Below are 25263 nucleotides of genomic sequence, written 5' to 3'. Positions count from 1 at the left end.
TAAAGTGGTTGTGAATTTTTGGCTTCGAAACCTTATGTTCTTATCTTAATGAAGAAAACGCTTGTATATAAAGAAAACAAGAGCTTGAACGGCAATTATGTTTTATTTTTGTTTAGATGTTCCGTGCAACAGTTATTCAATCGTATTAGTAGAACGATTTGTTTTTCTTTGTAAATTCGGGCATAAAGGATTGAATCTTGTCTTTTCCTCTTTTGTCGTCAAGTTTATTTCTCTGTTTATTTGATTACCATGACAACAATGAATTTCAGACATGGGTGCTATATGGTCATCACTAATCTCTTCTTTCCTTTTTCGGACACTTTCAATGCCTGTCCGGACATCTTTTGATAATGCGGCGGCGTGGGTTTAACTTGTTTTCTGTTTATTTCTGGAGAATAGAGCTTGCTTTCCGTACACAAGTGTATTTTGTCGCACGCTATATTTTTTGATAAAAAAACATGGAAAATCTCATCATTTCTTTTCCTGGCAATTTCCATCATCCATAATTGCTATGCAAATGTAATCAATTAGTTTAAATTAAATCTAAAGAGGAAGCGCTAAGGGTAACTATCAACAGTTATGCAAGCAATTTGAAAAGCCATTTTATTTCGAGGGCGGTCAATGAAAAATCTCGTATAGTAAAGATTACATCATTAACAGCATAATTAGTATAATTATGCTATTGTTTGGGTCTCCAACCCTAACCCTAACTGGAATGATCGATATTCTTATAAAAAATGTTTCTTATAAAACATCGATATTTATAAGAAATGTTTCTTATAAAAAGTCGATATTCCTATAAAAAATGTTTCTTATAAGGAACCTCCACATCCCCGACCGTTGAGAGTGTCCACCCCTTCGTCTTCATTTTGTGGTATATCATCGCGTGTAATAATCGCTTGTGGTTAAAGTTTACGCATGCGCATTATATGTGATGTAGTACATTTATGTAACATTACGCAATGGTTTCTTCCAAATATGGTAATACGAGATTTTGCATTGAACTGACTGTTCAATTGGTCTATTCTTATCACAGTCGAACTACAATAAGGGGATATTCTTTAGGACCCGTGACAGCAATTTCAAATTTCTTTCGGCTGATTCGAATAACGAGAATGTATTTAAAACTTTTTTGAGAGGGATTTGCTTTTATATAATTCTGATAGCGCTCAATAAAAGTACGACCATTGAGTTTAATGCCCGAAAGGCTAGAGTAATCAAGTAGTATAAAGCCATAAGATTTGCGCCGCCTTTAGAACGACGGAATGGATCTAAGTGTTTTCTTGTTTCCAGACAACGTATTTTTCGAAATTTGGTGATATTTCTCCATGACAGAATCCAGCATTTGTGTGAAAACCACTCAGGTCAAAGAATTGACTTTATCTCCAATCAGATTCATTTTGATTCTTTATACTTTTGACTATTTATTTTGGGAAGGGGTATGATAGAATTGCTACCGGCTAATAATTTTTCTTGTCGTTTTTTTCTTCAGTATATTGTTTTCTCTTACAGAGCCATGGCCTTTCCAGTGAATACGTGCCATGTGTGGAGTATCAGAATTTGCTCGGAGATTACATTAGTAGACATTTTGAAAAGCTTTAGATAGGAATCTGATGGGCAATTGGTTGGCGGGGCCAAGGGAGAAAACATTGAAAGTCAGTTACCTCAAACTTTATAATAGCATAAGCTATTATGTTAAGCTATTGTGTTACAGCTAATTCTGAAAAATCGAATTCTTTGAGTTTCGCTTTTTGATCAAAAGTTTAAAAAAACATTCCCTGAGTTTCCCTGAGATTTTTCTGAGAGCTTTCATTTCAGGTTTTCCAAGGTCAATCTGAACCCTGCAATAAGATCACGACAATCATATATCGGTTTAAATTGAAGTTGGAAATATCGTATTACGTCGACCTCGGGGGCGTTTATTAAGCTTTTAAGATTTTAGGATGGGCGTTCATTCGAGGGGGCGGTCATTCGAAGTTATACGGTACATCACTTTGAAAAGATTCGGCTCTAATGAATCAAATTTCAAATAACTTTAATGCACTTTTTTAGCTTATTGAGAATGTAAAAACCTTCAAATTTACAAATTAATATCAATACATCAATTTTATATTTTAAAAAATTCTTTAAATTCAAATAGGCTTTTATGAATGCCAACTAATAGTTGCACCGTTCATTTTTTGGTCTTAAAAGGCACAAACAGGACTAAAGCATATGTCGGCACTCTCAGGTACACCTTATAAAATAAGGGGGCAATATTTGCAAATATTTCTAATGGAGAAGTCCTAATAAAGTGCAGGGGAGTTGGAAAAGAAATCGAAAATTAACAAGCGGGAAGGGACCTTTATTAGCCACCTGAGATTAATCCTCAATATTTTAAAGTTTTGCCTGCTATAAACTGGCCCAGAAATTTGAGCCAAATTGTCTCAGTCCTAATGACTTTAGTCGACCATTATTTGTTGAGAAGAATTCTACAATGCGAACTTCAAAAACTGCAGATATTGAACAATCTTTAAAGTGCCGATAATGCCGTTTTTTAGCTTTGTGATTTCGAACTTTCTAAAAACTATGATTAGTCTCGCCAACAACTTTGTGTTAAAAAAAGTTTTTGAAAATGTTAAATGTAAATTAAGTTAACTGTATCCAGTCACGGATCACGGTAAAAGGATCAGCCGCACTCGCGGGCGAATTTTTATACCATTGCACAGTACGGGCGAACTTTCACCAATTTAATGCGGCGAGTCTAAGGATGTTATTTAAATTGTATGTTTATATCAGATTTCGTGCAAACACCTCTTGTAACAAAATGATGAAACTAATACAGAACCAGAACCAATCAAATCTTTCCAAAAAATGTCACTCACAACCAACGTCATTTCGAGCAATTCACGTCACACTCGGCAACGCGACGTAACAAATTCCCAGTGCGTTGTAGAGCTATCAGTTCAGAATAGCCACCAATCAAATTACCGTTGATGAAAATCTGCGGCACCTGAAAAATAAAAAAGAAGATTGTGATCAACCTCAAGAAAGTGAAAGTTATTTCAAGCCATGTAAAAATTTATGCAAACAAATAAAGCTATACTTGGCTTGCTAAAGGGGTTACGGGATAAGTAGAAAACCTGGCCCACCTCTCTGGCCCGGGCCATATGGCCAGGTTTTCTACTTACCCGGGGCTACACCAATTAGAACCATAATTAGAACCAACAAAAAGGCTTCATTTCTTTATCGGAACTACCTTAAGGAAAATAATTTTCGCAGGAACTCATTTTCGCTTTTTTCACATTTTCGCTATTTTTCAATTTAAAAAATCCCAAGGAAAATGAAAGAAATGAGTCGAGCTCATGCGCAAAATTTTAAGATTCCACAGGGACTTAATCTCGCGGATAGCGTTATCTGGAGAATATTTTCATGATTATGTCTTTTTGCTGCCAGATTATACACACTGACTTAATCTCGCGGATACCACCCAAATCCGCAAAATCTGCACAAGGGTCCATATAAGGCCTTAAAATATTTTAAATTCGTTCTTCATCTTTTAACCATCGAAGCCTTATGTTCTTATATACAGTCAACTCCAATCTTTGTTGTTCGAATCTCTCTGTAATTCGAACTAAAATATCGAATCTCTCTGTAATTCGAACTAAAATACTACAATCGTGTCCATAATATTTGGCAAAAGGGGAATTTCCCAGAAAAAAGTCAAAACCGCAAGTGAATTTTAAGTGCTCGAACTTAGGGATAGAAAGTAATGATCTGACGATCTAAAGTCTCAACAATCGTCCAAGCAACAAGGCTTAGAGGAAGCCAACAGCATAGCGTCAGCCTGGGTTTAGGTCCCAGGCAAAAATTAGGTCCCCCTGAGTTTTAAGTCCCCCCAAAGATTTGTGATTTTTTTGTTAGCCCCCAGGACTTTTGACCCTAGACACTTTCAAAAAATTGATCCAGTAAAAAAGTTTTTTCCAATGTAATTTGCATTCAGTTCTAAGTTTAAGATAAAATATTTAGCACACTTTTTATAAAAATATTGCGCCGCAGGGAAAAATTTTTCAGATTCATGAGCTTCAATTTGGGTAATTGAAGCCAACTATTAAGCTGAATTATTTTAGCCCCCATGTTAAGTGATGAGATTTTAGCTCCCCCCAATTACATAGGTCCCCCCAAAAAAGTGGTGTACTTCCAGCCCCCTCCTTTTTTAGGAAAGATTTAGGGTGTAACCCCCCCCCCCCAACAAGAGGGGGGGCTGACGCTATGAACAGGCCCCTCCCAACTCAAAATATCCAATGGAATAAAGTGAAAAGGCTGAAATTGCCATTTTCGCCCGAACTTTAAATTCTGAAAAACACCGAAATACTCAGAAATGTCAACATATTCTGACCATGATTGTAGTCCCCTGTCCCCTATCCTGGAAGATCGAATTAGAGAGAGTCAAATGCAGCTAGAAATTAGAATACATTACTCTCTGTAATTCGAATCTTTCTCTAACTCGAATAAAATTTTTGGATCCTGGGAGATCGAATTAGAGAGTCAAATGTAGTTTGCTCTTATAAAAGACAGGTATATTCACTGCCATCAAGGCAAAAGGTCCAATCTCAAAATTAGTGTCTGAGAAAACCGATAATTTTTCTGTTTGGCTAACCTTAAATCTTGAACTTGGCCCTTTTTTCATAGTGAGGGGGATCCCATCTACATGAAAAAGGGTCAATCTTAAAATTTAAAGTTAGCAAAACAGAAAAATTCTTAGTTTCCTCAAACACTAATTTTCAGATTGGACCTTTTGCCTTGATGACAGCGAATGCATACTTAGACTTACAGTTCTCATGTTGGTTTTCTCTGTCAAACTCCGTGAAACAACTCCTCCTTCCGATGGACTCAATCTGTCAATCTCCACCACTGAATATTGTAACCCCATCTCATCCATCAGTCTCTTTGCTTTGGTACAAAAACCACAGACCGTGGTTGAGTATACCACTATGCAATTGGTATTGATTTTCTCATCAATGTGGGTCGATGATGTGGAAGTGTTTGTTAAAGTATTTCCCATCCGTGTACTTTTAATAATGTTTATTATGTTTTTTTTGTTTTATTTCTAAAGAACAAAAACATTAACTGAGTACAGTTGAATTTCTATAATTCGATCTTCAAGGGACTAACAATTTTATTCGAATTAGAGAAAGATTCGAATTACAGAAAGCATTTTCAAGACTACTTTCAAACTGAGGAGAACAATATCTTAGCTTGAATTATAGAAAGGTTGGAATAGTAGAAGTTCGAATTAGAGAGAGTTGACTGTATGTCTGTCCTAAGCCTTATGTTTTTATGTAGTTTGTACTGTACTTATATAAAAACGTGCACATTCAAAATCATGACAAATTAGTCTTTGGGTGTTTCTTTATAATAGCTATTCAAGAATCTAAGGCTAAGTCTTGACATTTTAAAGGCCTAAAAACGTATTTTATCTAGAACATGTTTGATTTTGAACAAATGTTCCTTTTCTTTGTTTGAAAATGTTGAATAAGCAAAAAATGGAACATGGGTAAGAACTGGGGGGGGGGGGGTCACAGCCGCAAGGTACTAACCTGATTTTCAGAAAGATTTGCCAAAGGTATACAATCAATCAATCAATGACTTTTATTAGGAAAAAGAGACCACCACCCCCTATTTGGAAGCCTGCTACCAAGGAAAGTATTTTTCAAAACTAGAAAATACTAAAATCATAATATATTATTTCTATTGACTAAATTCCAATTTTGGGGGGATTTTTTTTGTGGAAAATTGGCAAAATCGTTACTCTGATTTGCCAAAATTTATAAGTTTTCATCCATTTCACCCACCGAATACCAAAATTCTGTACCAGGTACAAGCTGATAGACTAACCACCCCAAGTGTAGTACCAGGTACTAACTTTTTTTGAGATTCAAAATTAGACAACACCACCAGGCTATGGGTCAGTATCCTACGGCTGTACCCCCTGGTTAGAATTATGTCTTTTCTTAAAATTCAATTTTAGAAGAATGTACCTACTTTAATCGGATTAATTTTCGCGATTTCGCGATTTCGCGAATTTTTGCCATTTTCGCGAAATTAAAACTCGCGAACACGCGTGAGATTCCTAATTCGCGAAATTAAATACACCACAAAACTTTTAAAATTGTATTTTTGGCGGAGAAACTAGTTCCAAGTCTCCATTTATGACAACAAATGGCTATTTTCAGCTGTTTTCTGGCTTATTCGCGAAATTAAATCCACGCGAAATATTTCAAAACTCTGACACGCGATTTTTTTAGCTCGCGAAATTTAATCCGGTTAAAGTAACAAACAACACGGGAATTCAGACATCGAAAAATTGTAAAAACTAATTCAATAAAAAAGAAATGAAACATGTTTGAAAATTGAATACAGAAAAATAGAATTTTGAAGCACAGGTATAAATATTTAATTTGTTAAAAAATTTAAACAATAATCAAAGAATTTTGATTACTTTATAAGTTTTTCATCAATTGAGAGAAAAAACTCATCGAAAACAAAAACTAAACTATGGCGACGAAGTGTCACGGAGCTGCAAGAGAAAGGCTAAACTTTCAAAAACTAAAATTTTGCTCAAGCTGTAGCTTTGGTAGTCAAGTAGCTAAAGGAACTAGTTTTCATAATAGGTTCTCGAATTTTCATTAAAAATTTTATTTAGCAGACATAATCTTTGGTTTAGAAAACTGAAACCAAAATCAGAAGCATTAAAAATTATTTTTGAGAAATCTGGAATAGCAAAGAATCTAAGAGAGAGATTTTTAATTGACTGATGTCAGATTTTAGAATTATTCAAGTTAAAAGGTATTTCGATTTTCCGAAAAAGTTTAATTCAAACATTAAAAAGAAAAAGTTAGAATGATCATTTTTTAAGAAATCATTAAAAAATAAAATTAAGTAAAAATATGAACATTTTTTAAAATCGAATTTTTTTTTTGAAAATATAAAGTTAAAATTTTACTTTACACAAAAATCAATCTTTATCATTTTGCTGAAAACTATGGAGAGGATCAATCTTTAGAATTATCGAAACTACTAAAATAAATTACGTTTCAAAAAGTTTACAAGGTACTCGATGACTTTAATAAAACAAGTTTAACTGAAATTTTCCTTGCCAGACCCCTAAAAGTCCACCTGGCAGTCTCAATTTTTAACAAAATCAATGAAAAAGAAATATAACTGTAGGAGTAGAAATGCACAAAAATAGTCTTTGGAATTATTATAATAACTTTGATATAAGCAAAAAAAAATATTGAATATAATTTCGAAGTAAAAAAAATATATATCTAGGGAAGAATTTTATTATAGGCATAGAAAATTGAAACTAAAAATATTTAGGAATCTCTGATATATGAAAATATACATTTTACTTACTATATACTATGTAAAAATGAATTGGAATCTATGTATAGAACATTAAAATAAAAATGAATTATTAAAAATAAAAATAAAAATAACAATAAAGGACAAATCATAAAAATCATACTGTACACACTGTATTTTTTTATAAGCATACGTTTATAAGCATACTCAGGCTCAAATTAGCGGCAAAAAATAAGCATAATGCTAAGCATACCTCCAAGCTGAAATGTAAAACGCTGACCTTTTTAGGGTTGCTTTTAAAGCTGTTTGAGCTTTCCTTGACCAAAGATTTTCTTTCACCTGCGGCGCCTAATTTCAAAGAAAACTTTCGTTCTTTGAGCCAAATCGATGTTCAATGTTCGACTTAAAAATACAACATTTTCTTGAACCCGAAGCATAAAAATAAGCATAAAAATAAGCATGTAAATTAAAGGCTGAAAATGAGATTTTGCTAAGCATATTGACCCTCGACCCGATTTTCCCGTATGCTTATAAAAAAAAGAGTGTATTGTAAATCAGCTTTCAAATCGTCAAAATGTAAACAAACAAATATAATAAAGTAAACAAATCATAAATATTCTAAAGATATTCTAAATACTCATTAGAACGCGCCGGCGGGTTGAGATTCGCTTCTGTACACTTATTTTAAGAACACAAAAAACATATAGAAAACGATGTAAGCTGACACAAAATACATCTTTTATTCCCCTTAATTATTAGTAAATAAGCTAACATTTTAGTCTGAATATCAAGAAAAACTAAAAAAAACAGTTGAGGCTAAGTCAAAATTATTGGTTTGATTAAAAAAAGTTCTTTTTCTCAATTTTATCCATTTCTGAAAATGAAACCGACTCCATGGAAGAAATTGAAAGTGACATTTTCTTATGCTGCCTTTTCATTAATTCCGAATTTTGAACTGTAAACCGCGAAATTAAATTCTGTGAAAATTAAATTCTGCGAAAATTTCTTCCCTTAGCTTAAGGTATAAGGTTTGCTTAGAAGTATGAAGATATAGTTATGCAGTATGTGGCTAAAACATAAATCTAGCACTAATTATTTAGGATTTTCCAATCCTAGTCGTGCTAAATTAATATCTGCTCGTTTCTTGACCATTTCCCAGTATAAAACATTGACATCTTTCTTAATGATACCTTGCCTGATATACCTCAAGAAAGTCAAAAAGTCAATCACTGTTACAATCCGAGCACGACACGAACCAGAAATTGGATACCAATTATCTGAATCTCCAGTACGTACCCGGTACGGACACGGTCCATTGATAGACGTCAAAGCACATTTTTTAGGTTTAGATTTGATGGGTTCAATAGCTAGCGTATCACTTTGAGCAGCCTTATAAATGGCTTTTGATAAATCTTCATTAGGGAACCTTAAGCAAGGTACTACATCATCACGGTGCACAATACTCAAGAATTGGTGATCCTTTAACGGGCAATTATCTTCCATCCATGAGCAAAAACTTTGAAAAACAAGTGGATCAACTTCTTTTTTATTTATAGGATCAACACTAGACCAATCTTGCTCGTCCAGATCTGTTATATAATGAAAGGTATCACATCCGTTGCATATTTGACCAACACTTGGTGCTCTTTTATGGAACCTTTGTTTACCAGGGTTGGAGGGTGTTGAGGTGATAACGAGTGCTTTTAAAGCATGACATTCAGCTTGTAGACCATCTAACTGTAATTCTGCTTCGTGGAATTTCTTTTCCCAAGACATGCGTGCCACATTAGCTTCAATGACCATTTTATTTGCTTCCTCAAATAGACTAGCAGTCAGCTCCTCAATTTCTTGATCAACTGTATCTCGCACTTTAGACAGCTCTTGACATTGCGAATCCCTGGTTCTCAGCTCCTGTTGTGCGCGTTCCAAATCTTTCCGTAATTTATCGAAAGCTTGTCTAGAAAAATCTAAAGATTCCTCACTTAATTCTTCCAAAGACACTCCCTCTATAGGGGTGGCACCAAGGGCGGACCCATAACCTGAAATAGATCGAACACGTCCAATATCACCATTACCAATTGAGAATCCAGACACAGTACGCGACCTTGTCACCGGCAATAAATCTTCACCAGTATGATGAATATGTGTTGAAAGCTTTTTCTTAACTTTACTGCATTGTGATGCATTGCTTTTTGAGCGTATTATGTTATCAGCATTGGTCATATCTGGCTCACTGGCCGTTCTTTGAAGAGAAGTTCCACCACCATTGTTGTTATCATTGAGACTTGCAGATTCTGATGAGAGCATCCCACAAAATGTATCAAAATATTTAATGATGTTTTCTTTTTATTCTTAATTCTTATGTAAATATCTAAAATAAAAGAGAATGAAACGTGATGGTAATCTCTATCGTGCAATGTGCTGTATGCAAAAAATAAGTAAAGCTAGTGCTGATTCAAAATTATACATTTGTCAACAAGTACAAGTACAGTAATTTACATCTAGGGATCCCTCCGGGGGGAAATATTTGAGATCTTAGTTTATTTTAACATTTTTCAGAATTTAATGTTCATGGGCGAGAATGCTATTTTAGCACTTCCACTTTCTTTCATTATGAATATTTCAATTTTGGAGTAGTTTGGTAACTTCTAGGCTATAATTTCCAGCCTTATTGAAGCAAATTTGAGCTTTTAAATCCTGGCAAACATCCACATACCAATTCTAGCTACATTATGATCATTATGATAAATACCTTTTGCCTAGAAATGAGCATTTCATTTTTCTTTGGAATGCTGCTATTCTGTTGATTGTATTAACTATCAGACAATTAAATTAATACAGCAACCCTTGCGAAAAAGTTTAGAATGTGAACTGTAGCTAAAGTAAAAAAAAGGCTGATGAAACAACAATAAAAAGGAAATATATTTTGCAAGGTGACAAAGTTGCAAAACACCATTAAAAGAGGTTTTCTGTGGAAAGTTTGGTTTAGATGGCAGAATGTAGCAAGTATATATACCTCACCAAAAGCTGGGATTTTTCACTCCTAGTCAAAAAGTCTTAAAATGGAACTTTACTGGGTATAAAAAAAGCCTTGACATTGAGGGCTAGTAGAGGAATCAGTATTGATTTAGTTGGTTGATGGCTTGTTGAATTTGGCAAAAATTAAAGAAAAATATGAGTAGCTTTATAGGATTTGAGCCGTAAAGACAAGCCAAAAGATTGCAAAAATCATAAAATTGCTAAATATTATAAAAGCCATAAATTTTGGCTGTTCATTATTAAAGTCTGTTTACAGAAGTCTGTAACTGTAGCTATCATCCTGCAACATTTCTAAAATTTCCCCCTTTTTGATATTTTGTACAACCCAGTGAGAGCCTTCTTTCTATATTTTCAGCCTGAATTTCAAATTAAAAGCATGTTCGACCCTGTAAAGAAGTAGCCAGAGTGTCAGACGGGATGTCTAACCTTCGTTCAATGAGTTTTCACTACGCTAAAAAATACAAGTACGCCAAATTGCAAACAACTCTTGTTGTGGCTTGTTTTATAGCATCCAATAAGATTTTGGTATTTTCTCTCACAATCAAAAGGAAAATGTTTTGTTTTTGATTGTTCTGATGAAATAACGCATTCTAAACAAAGAAAAAAAGGTTTTTCATTCTTAATTTCTCTTGGGAATACTGTAACATGTCCAGACGGTGTCAATCGGTTAACTTCAAACGAAAATCGTAATTGAACCAATCAAACATAATTGCACGAGATCGAATAATTGCACGAGATCGAATAATTGCGACTCGATTGTCAAACGTAATCGAATCTCAATCGAACAGCCAATTCTTGGGGAATATTCGATTGTGTTCGATTGCGTTTGAGTAACGTTCGATTGGTTCGATTGATTGTAAATTACCTTCGATTGATCTTCGATTATGTTTGATTACCATTATGTTTGATGAATTTGATTGCGATTAAATCAAATTTGATTGCAATTAAATTAAATTTGATCACTCCTTTAGAGCTTTTTTAGCGTGGAAGGCCGAGCATGTAAGTGCGGTACGAGAGTGAACAAAATCGAACACAATTGAATCAATCACATGTAATCGAACATAATCGAACGGCAAATGCTGGGTAATATTCGATTGCGATTCGATTGCGTTCGACAATCGATTCGCAATTATTTGATTGTGTTCGATTGCATTCAATTGAGTCGGCATTCAATTGAGTCGGCATTCGACTCATTCTATTGACACCGTCTGGAGATGTTAAATTACTTTTGCCTTTGATAACAAACTATTTTTATTGCCTCATAGGAATACGAAAAGTCTTTGTCAAAGGCGAGTATGTTTTTACCAAGTCAATGATGACAGTGTTACCAAGTCAATGATGAAAGTGCCAATAGACCTTTTTTTAAAGAGGCAGCCATGTTGAATAATTATGTACTCCAGCATAAAAACAATGATACAGCCATGCATAATTTTTAAAATATGCATGATACAGTAATTATGCAAGGCTGTATCATTGTTTTATGCTGGAGTACAGAATTATTCAACATGGCTGCCTCTATAAAAAAGGTCTATTACCGTCAACTGCTCCAACTTGGGACGAGCAGTGTAGGTGGAACTTCGATATTCTAGGATTAGAAAAAGCTATGTTATCTTTTTTCTTTAAAGAATCAACAAGCCATCACATTGATAAATTCCACACTTCGTCAGAAACTTTTAAAATCATCTGCCATCATGACTTTCTGGAAGCCGTTCCGAAATTAACCAATCGGGTTATGTATCGGAATTCCTATGGGAGTTCTTTTCTGAAATTTTTAAAATAGCTAAGTCGGCAAAAAAAAAATTTCCCGGGGGTTTGAGGAAAAACAAAACTGCTATCATTTGTTTTTTATTTAACCAGATATTTAAATTTGGGCTCAAAAATACTTGAATAAATAAGTTAATAATATTCAATATACTATTTGTATCTCTTAGAAAATAAAAACTTACAGAACGACATCATTTATCATTTGGAATACCCCCGTATTTGGACCATTCTATTGTGGGCACAAAATAGGGCGGAAACTAAGTAGCACCCTCAGTGCAAGATTGCCGCCTCATCTTTATTCGCCCGCGCGAGAATACGAGCTAATCATTTTTTTTTCCCGCGCTCAAGGGGAAAAGGAAAGTGATCGATATTCTTTGAAGGAAAAACGTCAGAAACAAACCCAATGACTAAAATATGTATTTTGTTGTTGAGAATTGATCCTGTGAAGATGAAAAAAATTTTGCTTTGCGTTTTTTTCGGAACGCTGAAAAACTCTAATTTTGATCTTCCTTTAAGGTATGGAGGTTGCGAGATTTGGGGTAGCGAGGCAAAAATCGCTAAAAAGCTGGTAAAATCGTAAACCTCAAAAATCGAAGTTCCAGCCTCACTGACGAGTGGTTGCAACATGGGACAATTGTTGATATCTGGCCTGTATTTTCACTTACTGTTAAATCTCTTTGACAACAAATTTGTTTTGATAACTTCACCAAGTTTATCAATCATACTTTCTGTCATAACAATGTCACAATAACTTTCACTGATAGCACGCCCTTTAACTTTTGTTTTCATTCAAAATGACCGGACGCCAAATGGAGAAGTAGAGAACACCCGCCGCCTAACCACCTACCGCCCAATGGGATTAACAAAAGCGAGTGACGTCAAACGCTCCATTGTTTCGCCACTAATTTGGTCTTCTTCGTTCCAGACACTCGCGCATGTTCGATCATATTTCGATTTAAAAGCCTACTCGGTGCAAAAGAGAAATTGTGTATTTTTTAATGCGCGGTTCATTAAACTCAACTCAAATGACTTTGAAGGTTCGGTGAAATGGTGGTGGAATGGCCGTCCCATGTTGCGTCAGATACGACCCTCGACATGGCCTGAGAATTCTCGGGCCTCTTCGGGCCATGTTCGGGCCAAGAGACCCTATCAATTCTTTTGGCCCGAACATGACCCGAGTCATTCGGGCCATGCTCGGGCCATGTTAAATGTTAAATTGATTCAGCATGTCCAGTCAAACAAAATAGTACAAAATAAGATTTGTCTGTTTTGTTTATATCGCTCAAAAAAACTTTACGAGCTTCCCGTGGACACGCTTCAGTTTAAAACCAGGACCAGTTTACTAGCAAATATTTCCACCCTAAGTATATTTATAACTATGTTTGCATACCAAATAAGACATTTAATATTTATATGAATTTACAACATTCATATATTTAATATAATTAAGAGAAACCAAGTTTTTCTCAAAGAAAATGTTTAAAAAATTCAGTCCTGAAATTACACGCCTGTTTAAATCATGTTTTCAAAAATTGGCCCGAGTGTGGCACAGTGTGGCCCGCGTGTGGCCCGAACACGGCCCGAATTCTCGGGCCAGCTCGGGCCATACTCGGGCTTTCACAAATTCCAATAAAAGTTTTGGCCCGAGAGTTCTCGGGCCATGTCGAGGGTCGTCGTCAGATAGTCCCAAGTTGGAGCAGTTGACGGTATTAATTTTGTTAAATCTGACAAATTGATGTTTGTTGTGAGTGTGAGTGAGTGCACACTTTATATATAATAGTTTTGATTCCCATTGTGCATTGAAGAATCATATTCTGGTTTTCATATTACTGGATGCTGTTTTAGTAGAGCTTTAGAGCTAGTCCGCCAGAGCGATTGAGAAAAAAAACTACCGTGAGATTGGATAACTTGCATCAGTGGAGGCTAACATGCATAGCCCTCAAATGAATGACCTGGCTGGTCAGTCAGGCACATCCTGGCAAATGAACGGGGTGAGCATTTGCATGGGGTATTCGTCACCCAGTGTAAATGAGATAGGACGTCTCAGGCTAACAGCGTGAAAATGAATAAAAATGAACTTCAAACAGAAAAAGGGAAAAAAGGAAGAAAACTGGGAACTTTATTTTTTCATTAAAAGTTTTTTCAATCTTCGAAGACAAAATTGACCCATGGAAAAAAAATTTCATCTATGCAGTTCTTTGACCAAAATGAACTTAGCATCGTATTCAACATTGGATTCAACATTGGATTCAACATTGGATTCGCCATTCTAGCATTGGATTCACTTTACCGGACAGTATCTTTTTCGGACAGCATTTTTAGATCATCAAAACTATAATGGACGTTACCTGTGTCTATTAGCTATCCCTAGTGAAAAAATTAAGTTCATACCTCATTTTCCCTAGGAGGAGTTTAGCGGAAACCACTGCTGATTGTCAGCATTGGATTCAAATTTCCAGCATTGTATTCAATTTACCGGACAGTATCTTTTTCGGACAGCATTTTTAGGTGTTCAAAACTATAATGGACGGTACCTATGTCTATTAACTATCTTTTAGTGAAAAAATTACGGTCATACCTCATTTTCTCTTGGAGGAGTTAAGCGGAAACCACTGGTGATTGACAACAAGAAATTCAAATTTCGACCTTATGCTTGCTAATTATCGGACAACCTTATTCTTGGACAGCATTTTTAGGTGTTCAAAACTATAATGGACGGTACCTGTACCTATTAGCCATCATTTAGTGAAAAAATTAATTTCATACTTCATTTTCCCTTTGAGGAATCGCAAGCGGAAAGCACTAATGCCGCTGTCTTTTAGCTATCATTTAGTGAAAAAATTAAGTTCATTACTCATTTTCTAGAGGAGGAGTTTAGCGGAAACAATAGATGGATCATTGACAACACTAGCTTCAAATTTAGACTTCAGACTCGCTAATTATCGGACAATGGATGGTACTTATGTCTATTTAGCTATCATTTAGAGAAAAAATTAATGAATAAAACTACGGAAGCCCTAAGCGGCCACAACGACAACAATTTCTCACAACAATATAAATCACTTACAATACAACAATATTTGAAACTCTTACAGCAATATTTGAAACTCTCACAACAATATCAAAAGTCTCACAACATTATCAAAATTCAAAAAGCGTCATTATGAAAAATTGGAAAATCTAAGGTGCTCTCTCCCTTATTGATTTTTTACGTTTCATTGATGATGAAAAAACTTCCGCCTCCGGGCAGGGTCTTAAGTTACTACACCTATGAGGCGCGCCTGCGTGTGTGTAGTTCACGAAGTTGTCCCTACCGTGAGTATCGCAGCTCGAATAAATATCTCTGAAAACTTGGCCTCTGATACACCCAGGGTAGATTGTCCCCTTGCGATTAAAAAGAAATTAATTGAGCCTCTGGTGTTTAGCTGCAAAAGTTTCCAATTTCCAGAGAAACCATAAACATAAGCTTTATAGACGATATGGACCAACTTCTAATGATCAATCAGAAAATACTTACGATCGAATACATATATAAGATAAATGCGGTGTAGTCTCCTCTCACATTCCGTGCATCAGTTGCCATCGGCACTATCGGATGTATTTTACACACGAAAAAGAAACAAAAAAATCAAATGGTTTTCTTCTCTCTGTCTGATTGGCTAGTTCCAATAAATCGCGAAATTTGCGACATTTATTTTCGTGAATTTGACAAAAATCAAGACATAAAAATGAATAATTTCACACGAAAAAATTGCTTAGACGGACAAATACTTCTTGAATTTGGTGGAAACTTTTGACTTGAATCTTTGACTTCAGACGTTTAAGCAGGCTAGTAAGTGCCATAAATCTTACATTCTATTTCAAGTTAGAAATTTAATAGATTTTCTAACTTGTCAAGAATCTTTCGCAAGCATAAACTTTCGCGAATGGTCACTTCAATAATTTCCATTTCAAGACATTTACTTTCACGAAAAGGGCTAAAAATTCGCGAAAATTGCGTAGTTCGATCGCAAAAGTTTTTACGCCTAAAGTAGGTTGGCATTTTTTGGTATTTTAGCACTTTTTAAGTTCTTGCTTTATCTAATCGGGTCTTTCGATTTAGGAGGATTATAATGGCTTCCAGGCTATATTCTCGACGTGTAACATACGACTGAATTGTGTTTTGGTGATACCTCGCGTGTTTCCGAACCCCTAGGAACAAAAAAGATTTTTTTTCTGAATATAAAGATAAAAATGATTTTGAGAATATGGCCAAACACCTCAGCTAAAAACACTTGTTTGTATTAAATGCAAAATACCGGATTATACAAAATTTTGCCCAAAAAATCACTATTACAGTGCACCGTCTTTCATCAATATCTATCATTGCATACATTGTACTTTTGGAAAGCAGAAAACTTACTCTTTGACCAGCTTTGCTTAAATTGACCCAAACCGCCTTTCTTAGAGCAAGGTGATATTTCAAATTTCAGGTGGAAAAAACACCCGTACACAGAACTTTCCACTAGAAATTTATGTATGCAAACCCATTTTTAGGGGATGCGTATCTGTATAAAACTCCTGTCCGAGAGCTTTTACCACAATTTTGAGATAACCTGTTTCGATTTTCTTAAAAGACTTCGGAAATCCAATGATTGTTTTAACTTCTAGCTATTCAAAATTTTAATCAAAATTTACATAGTTCGGACCACCAATGACGTCTCAGGCTAACAGCGTGAAAATGAATAAAAATGAACTTCAAACAGAAAAAGGGAAAAAAGGAAGAAAACTGGGAACTTTATTTTTTCATTAAAAGTTTTTTCAATCTTCGAAGACAAAATTGACCCATGGAAAAAAAATTTCATCTATGCAGTTCTTTGACCAAAATGAACTTAGCATCGTATTCAACATTGGATTCAACATTGGATTCAACATTGGATTCGCCATTCTAGCATTGGATTCACTTTACCGGACAGTATCTTTTTCGGACAGCATTTTTAGATCATCAAAACTATAATGGACGTTACCTGTGTCTATTAGCTATCCCTAGTGAAAAAATTAAGTTCATACCTCATTTTCCCTAGGAGGAGTTTAGCGGAAACCACTGCTGATTGTCAGCATTGGATTCAAATTTCCAGCATTGTATTCAATTTACCGGACAGTATCTTTTTTGGACAGCATTTTTAGGTGTTCAAAACTATAATGGACGGTACCTGTACCTATTAACTATCATTTAGTGAAAAAATTAAGTTCATACCTCATTTTCCCTAGGAGGAGTTAAGCGGAAACCACTGGTGATTGACAACAAGAAATTCAAATTTCGACCTTATGCTTGGTAATTATCGGACAACCTTATTCTCGGACAGCATTTTTAGGTGTTCAAAACTATAATGGACGGTACCTGTACCGATTAGCTATCATTTAGTGAAAAAATTAAGTTCATACCTCATTTTCCCTAGGAGGAGTTTAGCGGAAACCACTGCTGATTGTCAGCATTGGATTCAAATTTCCAGCATTGGATTCAATTTACCAGACGGTATCTTTTTCGGACAGCATTTTTAGGTGTTCAAAACTATAATGGACGGTACCTATGTCTATTAACTATCTTTTAGTGAAAAAATTACGGTCATACCTCATTTTCTCTAGGAGGAGTTAAGCGGAAACCACTGGTGATTGACAACAAGAAATTCAAATTTCGACCTTATGCTTGCTAATTATCGGACAACCTTATTCTTGGACAGCATTTTTAGGTGTTCAAAACTATAATGGACGGTACCTGTACCTATTAGCCATCATTTAGTGAAAAAATTAATTTCATACTTCATTATCCCTTTGAGGAATCGCAAGCGGAAAGCACTAATGCCGCTGTCTTTTAGCTATCATTTAGTGAAAAAATTAAGTTCATTACTCATTTTCTAGAGGAGGAGTTTAGCGGAAACAATAGATGGATCATTGACAACACTAGCTTCAAATTTAGACTTCAGACTCGCTAATTATCGGACAATGGATGGTACTTATGTCTATTTAGCTATCATTTAGAGAAAAAATTAATGAATAAAACTACGCAAGCCCTAAGCGGCCACAACGACAACAATTTCTCACAACAATATAAATCACTTACAATACAACAATATTTGAAACTCTTACAGCAATATTTGAAACTCTCACAACAATATCAAAAGTCTCACAACATTATCAAAATTCAAAAAGCGTCATTATGAAAAATTGGAAAATCTAACGTGCTCTCTCCCTTATTGATTTTTTACGTTTCATTGATGATGAAAAAACTTCCGCCTCCGGGCAGGGTCTTAAGTTACTACACCTATGAGGCGCGCCTGCGTGTGTAGTTCACGAAGTTGTCCCTACCGTGAGTATCGCAGCTCGAATAAATATCTCTGAAAACTTGGCCTCTGATACACCCAGGGTAGATTGTCCCCTTGCGATTAAAAAGAAATTAATTGAGCCTCTGGTGTTTAGCTGCAAAAGTTTCCAATTTCCAGAGAAACCATAAACATAAGCTTTATAGACGGTATGGACCAACTTCTAATGATCAATCAGAAAATACTTACGATCGAATACATATATAAGATAAATGCGGTGTAGTCTCCTCTCACATTCCGTGCATCAGTTGCCATCGGCACTATCGGATGTATTTTACACACGAAAAAGAAACAAAAAAATCAAATGGTTTTCTTCTCTCTGTCTGATTGGCTAGTTCCAATAAATCGTGAAATTTGCGACATTTATTTTCGTGAATTTGACAAAAATCAAGACATAAAAATGAATAATTTCACACGAAAAAATTGCTTAGACGGACAAATACTTCTTGAATTTGGTGGAAACTTTTGACTTGAATCTTTGACTTCAGACGTTTAAGCAGGCTAAAAAGTGCCATAAATCTTACATTCTATTTCAAGTTAGAAATTTAATAGATTTTCTAACTTGTCAAGAATCTTTCGCAAGCATAAACTTTCGCGAATGGTCACTTCAATAATTTCCATTTCAAGACATTTACTTTCACGAAAAGGGCTAAAAATTCGCGAAAATTGCGTAGTTCGATCGCAAAAGTTTTTACGCCTAAAGTAGGTTGGCATTTTTTGGTATTTTAGCACTTTTTAAGTTCTTGCTTTATCTAATCGGGTCTTTCGATTTAGGAGGATTATAATGGCTTCCAGGCTATATTCTCAGCCTAGTCGGACCATTCACAGGCTAAATTTGGATTTTCAGCCTTAAGTCTGAAACTCAGAGTTAAACTTCAGGTAAGTTATAAGAGGAAATTGCATGAATTGATTTGTTTTCTTGTTATATATAGATGGTGAAAACGAAGATTGATTCTCAAAACGGATCAAAAAACTGTTTACGGCATTAGATGCCCTTGGATGCCGTAGCTTGGCTAATAGACGCAATAGAATCTTCTAATATAAATCGAAAGAAAATTGCCGAAACATGCGTCAGGGAAGTTCTTATATTTGTGCGATTTATTGGAACAAAAAGAACCATCGGTGAAATTTTTAGATATTTGGAAAAATCTCTTACATAAAAAATAACTGGAAATCGAGATTATTCAAAACAATCTTTCATTTGTATATTTCATTTGTATAAAAATTACAACAGTACTTTTCAATTTTATATCTACAACATTGAATATTGAAAAGCGTATTTCTCTTTTTTCGGGTAGAAAATAAGCTTACTTCCAAGGATTCGATTTATAGTACAATGTCCTATCAAGTGTCTTGGTTAATACTACGTGTTTTAACATGAGATTAAGGAGCTTAGGATACGAGGATCCAAAAGCTTTTGAATGGTCCGACAAGGCTAAGAATATATTCTGGAAACAATTTACTCCTCCTAAATTGAAATATCCGATTGAATAAAGTAGAAAGCCTGAAAATGTCATTCTCGCTAGAATATTAAATTCCAAACGCTAAAATACCTAGAAATGCCAACATGTTCTGACCACCATTGTACACCCTTGTCTCACACAGCCCCGGTGGAAGTTTTGTTCTCAGTGAGGATGAAAATTTCTATCGAAATCCCAATGGGGATTGAAATTCTATTGTTTCTCAGTCCAAAAGTTCCAGCTGGGATGGCATCGGAGAGTAATTTTTTCCGTTGAATTTCAAGTGGGGATAAAATCAGAGTCAATTTCCCAGTGGGACTGAAATTATAGGGTATTTTTCCAACGGAGACAAAATTTTGTGCAAATTTTCAAGAGGGGCTGGGGTCCCAGGGGCTGTGTAACACAGTGGTTTTAAGGTTTTCAGCATCATTGATTACTCATTCACGAAAGTTTTTTCTCAAGAAATAAATAATATTTTCCCTTATAATCTACCTCGAAGCCATCTACCTTTGGCCCATGGATCTTTGGATAGCTTTTAGGTTTGTGGATATGAAATAAGTCCGGTTTGGGTTTTATCCTCTAACGAAAAATCCGAGGAAAAAAACAAACAGATAAAACTCAACAAATCGCGAGTTTTTTTTTCTTGCGAAATTTGAAAGCTCTATTCGCCAAATCTTACTTATTACCAAAAGGTAGATGGCTGTTGATCAAAGTTATTGATCTGATTCTTATAAATTAAATGCTTATAAGAAAAATAAATATGCTCATATTATGCGCCATCCTTCGTTTACTTTATAAGAGCTAATTACCAAAAAGTATATGGCTGTTGATAAAGAGTTATTGATTTTATTCTTATAAAGTAGGTGCTTATAAGAAAAATAAACAAGCTCATATTGTGCGCCGTCCCTTGTTTACGTTGTAAGAACTACTAACCGAAGGGTATATCACTGTCTATCAAGAGTTATTGATTTGATGCTTATAAAGTAGATGCTTATAAGAAAAAGAAAAATGCTCATGTTATGCGCCATCCATTGTTTACTTTGTCAGAACTAAAACGTAAAAGTCAATACAAGTCGCAACAAAATAGATAAAACGATAGGTGCGTGCGAGAATTTTTTAGCCGTGGCGGCCCGCTCAGAATCAAAAGAAACAACATCTTGAACATGAACATGAACATTAATATTTTTCTGGTGAACAAGCCCACTACTTACGTGAAGCAACAAAAGCCCCTGCGGGACAATCATGCTTTCAAATACAATTTAGTGAAGCAAAGAGGAAAGAAAAAATCTTTCAACGGACTCTATCATCGAAAACGGCAGCAGAACGCCGCCAGAATGTCAAATAATTCATAGTTCATGTCTCTTTCAATATGATCGAAAGAGGGAACTCATTCATACCTTATAATACAGACCTTTTTTGCACTGGTCTTTAACAGACCCCTTTCTCACAGACTTGGTAAGACTTTTTCAGTCAGTGGGGGTAAGAATATCGGACAGAAAACTCGATTGGGGATCGGTATTTCCATTGCTTTGATGACTGGGGATTTAAATTCTATTGTCTTGATGATATGAGCCCTCCCCATTGGGGAATGGGTCCTACTCCTTTGCGAAATAAGAATTCCTCCTTTTGTAAGTCGGAACACTTAGCCCCCTTCCAGAGACCGCTGGTTCTGTACACACAAGAAACGCATACCATGATGGATAGCGATGATACTCGAACTACGCGGGAGAGCATATAGCTCGTCGCAAGCACAGAGCGGGATGAGTGACACCACACATCACAATGTCCGGCATATCACCCACACTCTCGTATCAGAGTAGTGGTACCCGATTCCCATCACAAGGTATGGGTTGACCCGGGCGAGTTGTGTTCATTTGCCAAGTGAACCGTAGTATTAGAGTTGGAATCGCGAAATCGGACCTCCAAGAGAGTCAAGAGCGATGACCATCATACCACTACGCCTTACATTCCATTGTTTTTAAGTCTGAATATTCAGAAGGGATTGAAAAAAGGCATAATATTTTAAAGTGATGATTTGCTTATTTCATTGTTTTCAGTAGGGAAGAAAATTGGAGTATATGTTTCCAAGGATTTATTATACACTGGATATACAAGTACCTGATTTTTGCTGATTATTTCTCATGTTCTAGCTACCTTAAGGGTATTAATTTTCGCGGTAACTTATTTTCGCGAGACAATTTTTTCGCGAAATAATTTAATTTTCGCGGGACTTATTTTCGCGAAGACGGGAATTCTAAATTTTCGCAAGGATAAAATTTCGCGAATCAGCCCCTTTTTAACCGAATTTCTTTCATTTTCCTAGGGGTTCAGGCAAAAATCATGATTTTAAATTTTTCGCAAGGATTATATTTTGCGAATTTCGCGAATCCACAGGTTTTTAAAATTTTCGCGGGGATTATATTTCGCGAATTTCGGAAAAACTCGCGAAATTCGCGAAATATAATCCCCGCGAAAATTAATACCCTTAAGGTATGTCCACAGTAATGATATTATTGTTCACTCTCCTTCCCTCATTAAATGATTTTTCGACACATTTTAATTGCGTTTTATATCAAAAATCACTCATCCAATTCCCAAAAGAGACTTAAAACTTTCCTATGAGATTCAGATTCTTCCACTTAATTGCTAATCATAAGTCGTTATGACGTTTCAAGCTGTGAGAAAGATGCAAAAGACGTGTTGTGTATAAGAAATTGAATGTTGACACCAGAAATTTTCAAACTTTAACCTCAAAAAAACCACCTTGCCACCACGTGCCTCCAAAGGATTTTCATACCACAGTGGAACCAAGACACTCAAGTTTTATGTATGTTAATTTCAGCTGTTCCGGGGACAGTCTTGGAATGATATTTCCAATTGAAAATTTTGTGTCATTATAAGCATTTTGTCTGAATTTCTTGTCTAATGATGTTTTTCTCACATTAGATTTCACAAATGTATCCAGCTCGAAATGCTAGCCTTACTTTCAAACTTTTTTTTCTGTAAATGTACAAAAAGAAAGAGCTAGAGAACTTTTAAAAAATAAGACTGATAAACATTTTCAAAAATCAGACATCTTCGAGCCGCCATGACAGTTGTCCTTTGCGGACAAAGCTAGAACATCCATTGTTTTCTGAAACAATGAAAATACAATGATCGCTCTCCATCGTTTTTTGAGTCGTTTATCCAGTGTATAATAAATCTTTGATGTTTCGACAGGGGACGATATTTTTGCTAAGTTTACAAAGGGATCCCGCGGTGCGTCAGTGAGAAAGGGTGTCTTAATCTACAGTTGTTTACATTTGAGTTTAACGCCAATTAGACCCGTTAGCAGCTGTGCTGACAATCACGAAGGGTTTCCGCTAAACTACTCCTAGGGAAAATGAGGTATGAACTTAATTTTTTCACTAAAAGATAGTTAATAGACATAGGTACCGTCCATTATAGTTTTGAACACCTAAAAATGCTGTCCGAAAAAGATACTGTCCGGTAAATTGAACCCAATGCTGGAAATTTGAATCCAATGCTGACAATCAGCAGTGGTTTCCGCTAAACTCCTCCTAGGGAAAATGAGGTTTGAACTTAATTTTTTCACTAAATGATAGCTAATAGGTACAGGTACCATCCATTATAGTTTTGAACACCTAAAAATGCTGTCCGAGAATAAGGTTGTCCGATAATTACCAAGCATAAGGTCGAAATTTGAATTTCTTGTTGTCAATCACCAGTGGTTTCCGCTAAACTCCTCCTAGGGAAAATGAGGTATGAACTTAATTTTTTCACTAAATGATAGCTAATAGGTACAGGTACCGTCCATTATAGTTTTGAAGACCTAAAAATGCTGTCCGAGAATAAGGTTGTCCGATAATTACCAAGCATAAGGTCGAAATTTGAATTTCTTGTTGTCAATCACCAGTGGTTTCCGCTTAATTCCTCCTAGGGAAAATGAGGTATGAACTTAATTTTTTTCACTAAATGATAGCTAATAGGTACAGGTACCGTCCATTATAGTTTTGAACACCTAAAAATGATGTCCGAGAATAAGGTTGTCCGATAATTACCAAGCATAAGGTCGAAATTTGAATTTCTTGTTGTCAATCACCAGTGGTTTCCGCTTAACTCCTCCTAGGGAAAATGAGGTATGAACTTAATTTTTTCACTAAAAGATAGTTAATAGACATAGGTAACGTCCATTATAGTTTTGAACACCTAAAAATGCTGTCCGAAAAAGATACTATCCGGTAAATTGAACCCAATGCTGGAAATTTGAATCCAATGCTGACAATCAGCAGTGGTTTCCGCTAAACTCCTCCTAGGGAAAATGAGGTATGAACTTAATTTTTTCACTAAATGATAGCTAATAGGTACAGGTACCGTCCATTATAGTTTTGAACACCTAAAAATGCTGTCCGAGAATAAGGTTGTCCGATAATTACCAAGCATAAGGTCGAAATTTGAATTTCTTGTTGTCAATCACCAGTGGTTTCCGCTAAACTCCTCCTAGGGAAAATGAGGTATGAACTTAATTTTTTCACTAAATGATAGCTAATAGGTACAGGTACCGTCCATTATAGTTTTGAAGACCTAAAAATGCTGTCCGAGAATAAGGTTGTCCGATAATTACCAAGCATAAGGTCGAAATTTGAATTTCTTGTTGTCAATCACCAGTGGTTTCCGCTTAATTCCTCCTAGGGAAAATGAGGTATGAACTTAATTTTTTTCACTAAATGATAGCTAATAGGTACAGGTACCGTCCATTATAGTTTTGAACACCTAAAAATGATGTCCGAGAATAAGGTTGTCCGATAATTACCAAGCATAAGGTCGAAATTTGAATTTCTTGTTGTCAATCACCAGTGGTTTCCGCTTAACTCCTCCTAGGGAAAAGGAGGTATGAACTTAATTTTTTCACTAGGTGATAGCTAATAGGTACAGGTACCGTCCATTATAGTTTTGATGATCTAAAAATGCTGTCCGAAAAAGATACTATCCGGTAAAGTGAATCCAATGCTGGAAATTTGAATCCAATGCTGACAATCAGCAGTGGTTTCCACTAAACTCCTCCTAGGGAAAAGGAGGTATGAACTTAATTTTTTCACTAGGTGATAGCTAGTAGACACAGGTAACGTCCATTGTAGTTTTGAATACCAGAGAATGCTGTCCGAAAAAGATACTGTCCGGTAAAGTGAATCCAATGCTAGAATGGCGAATCCAATGTTGAATCCAATGTTGAATACGATGCTAAGTTCATTTTGGTAGTTCTTTGAAATGAAGCAAAATATTTCCAACCCGGT

General features: G+C 35.4%; 1 protein-coding gene and 1 long non-coding RNA gene across 2 annotated transcripts; both read right to left on the bottom strand.

Moving 5' to 3' along the window:
- Window positions 1-2768: 2768 nt before the first annotated feature.
- Window positions 2769-5088, bottom strand: LOC136817144 (uncharacterized). The gene is made up of 2 exons (XR_010848034.1): window positions 4814-5088; window positions 2769-2992 (listed from the first exon to the last, which is right to left on the bottom strand). It is a non-coding gene; the product is annotated as an uncharacterized lncRNA (long non-coding RNA).
- Window positions 5089-7021: 1933 nt separating this feature from the next.
- Window positions 7022-9738, bottom strand: LOC136817143 (guanine nucleotide exchange factor for Rab-3A-like). The gene has a single exon (XM_067073479.1). It carries the CDS (start codon window positions 9652-9654, stop codon window positions 8440-8442), a length of 1215 nt encoding a protein of 404 aa, XP_066929580.1. The 5' UTR covers window positions 9655-9738; the 3' UTR covers window positions 7022-8439.
- Window positions 9739-25263: the final 15525 nt, after the last annotated feature.

Source organism: Clytia hemisphaerica, unplaced genomic scaffold, assembly GCF_902728285.1.
Source record: "Clytia hemisphaerica strain Z4C2 unplaced genomic scaffold, Clytia hemisphaerica genome assembly, whole genome shotgun sequence".
Lineage (NCBI taxonomy): Eukaryota > Metazoa > Cnidaria > Hydrozoa > Leptothecata > Clytiidae > Clytia > Clytia hemisphaerica.
The sequence above is the reverse complement of the archived record's forward strand: the minus strand, read 5'-3'. Positions and strand labels throughout refer to the sequence as shown.

Bases quoted from the DNA above. Each gene is read 5' to 3' on its own strand.
- LOC136817143 (XM_067073479.1), bottom strand. From the start codon at position 9,654: ATGCTCTCATCAGAATCTGCAAGTCTCAATGATAACAACAATGGTGGT.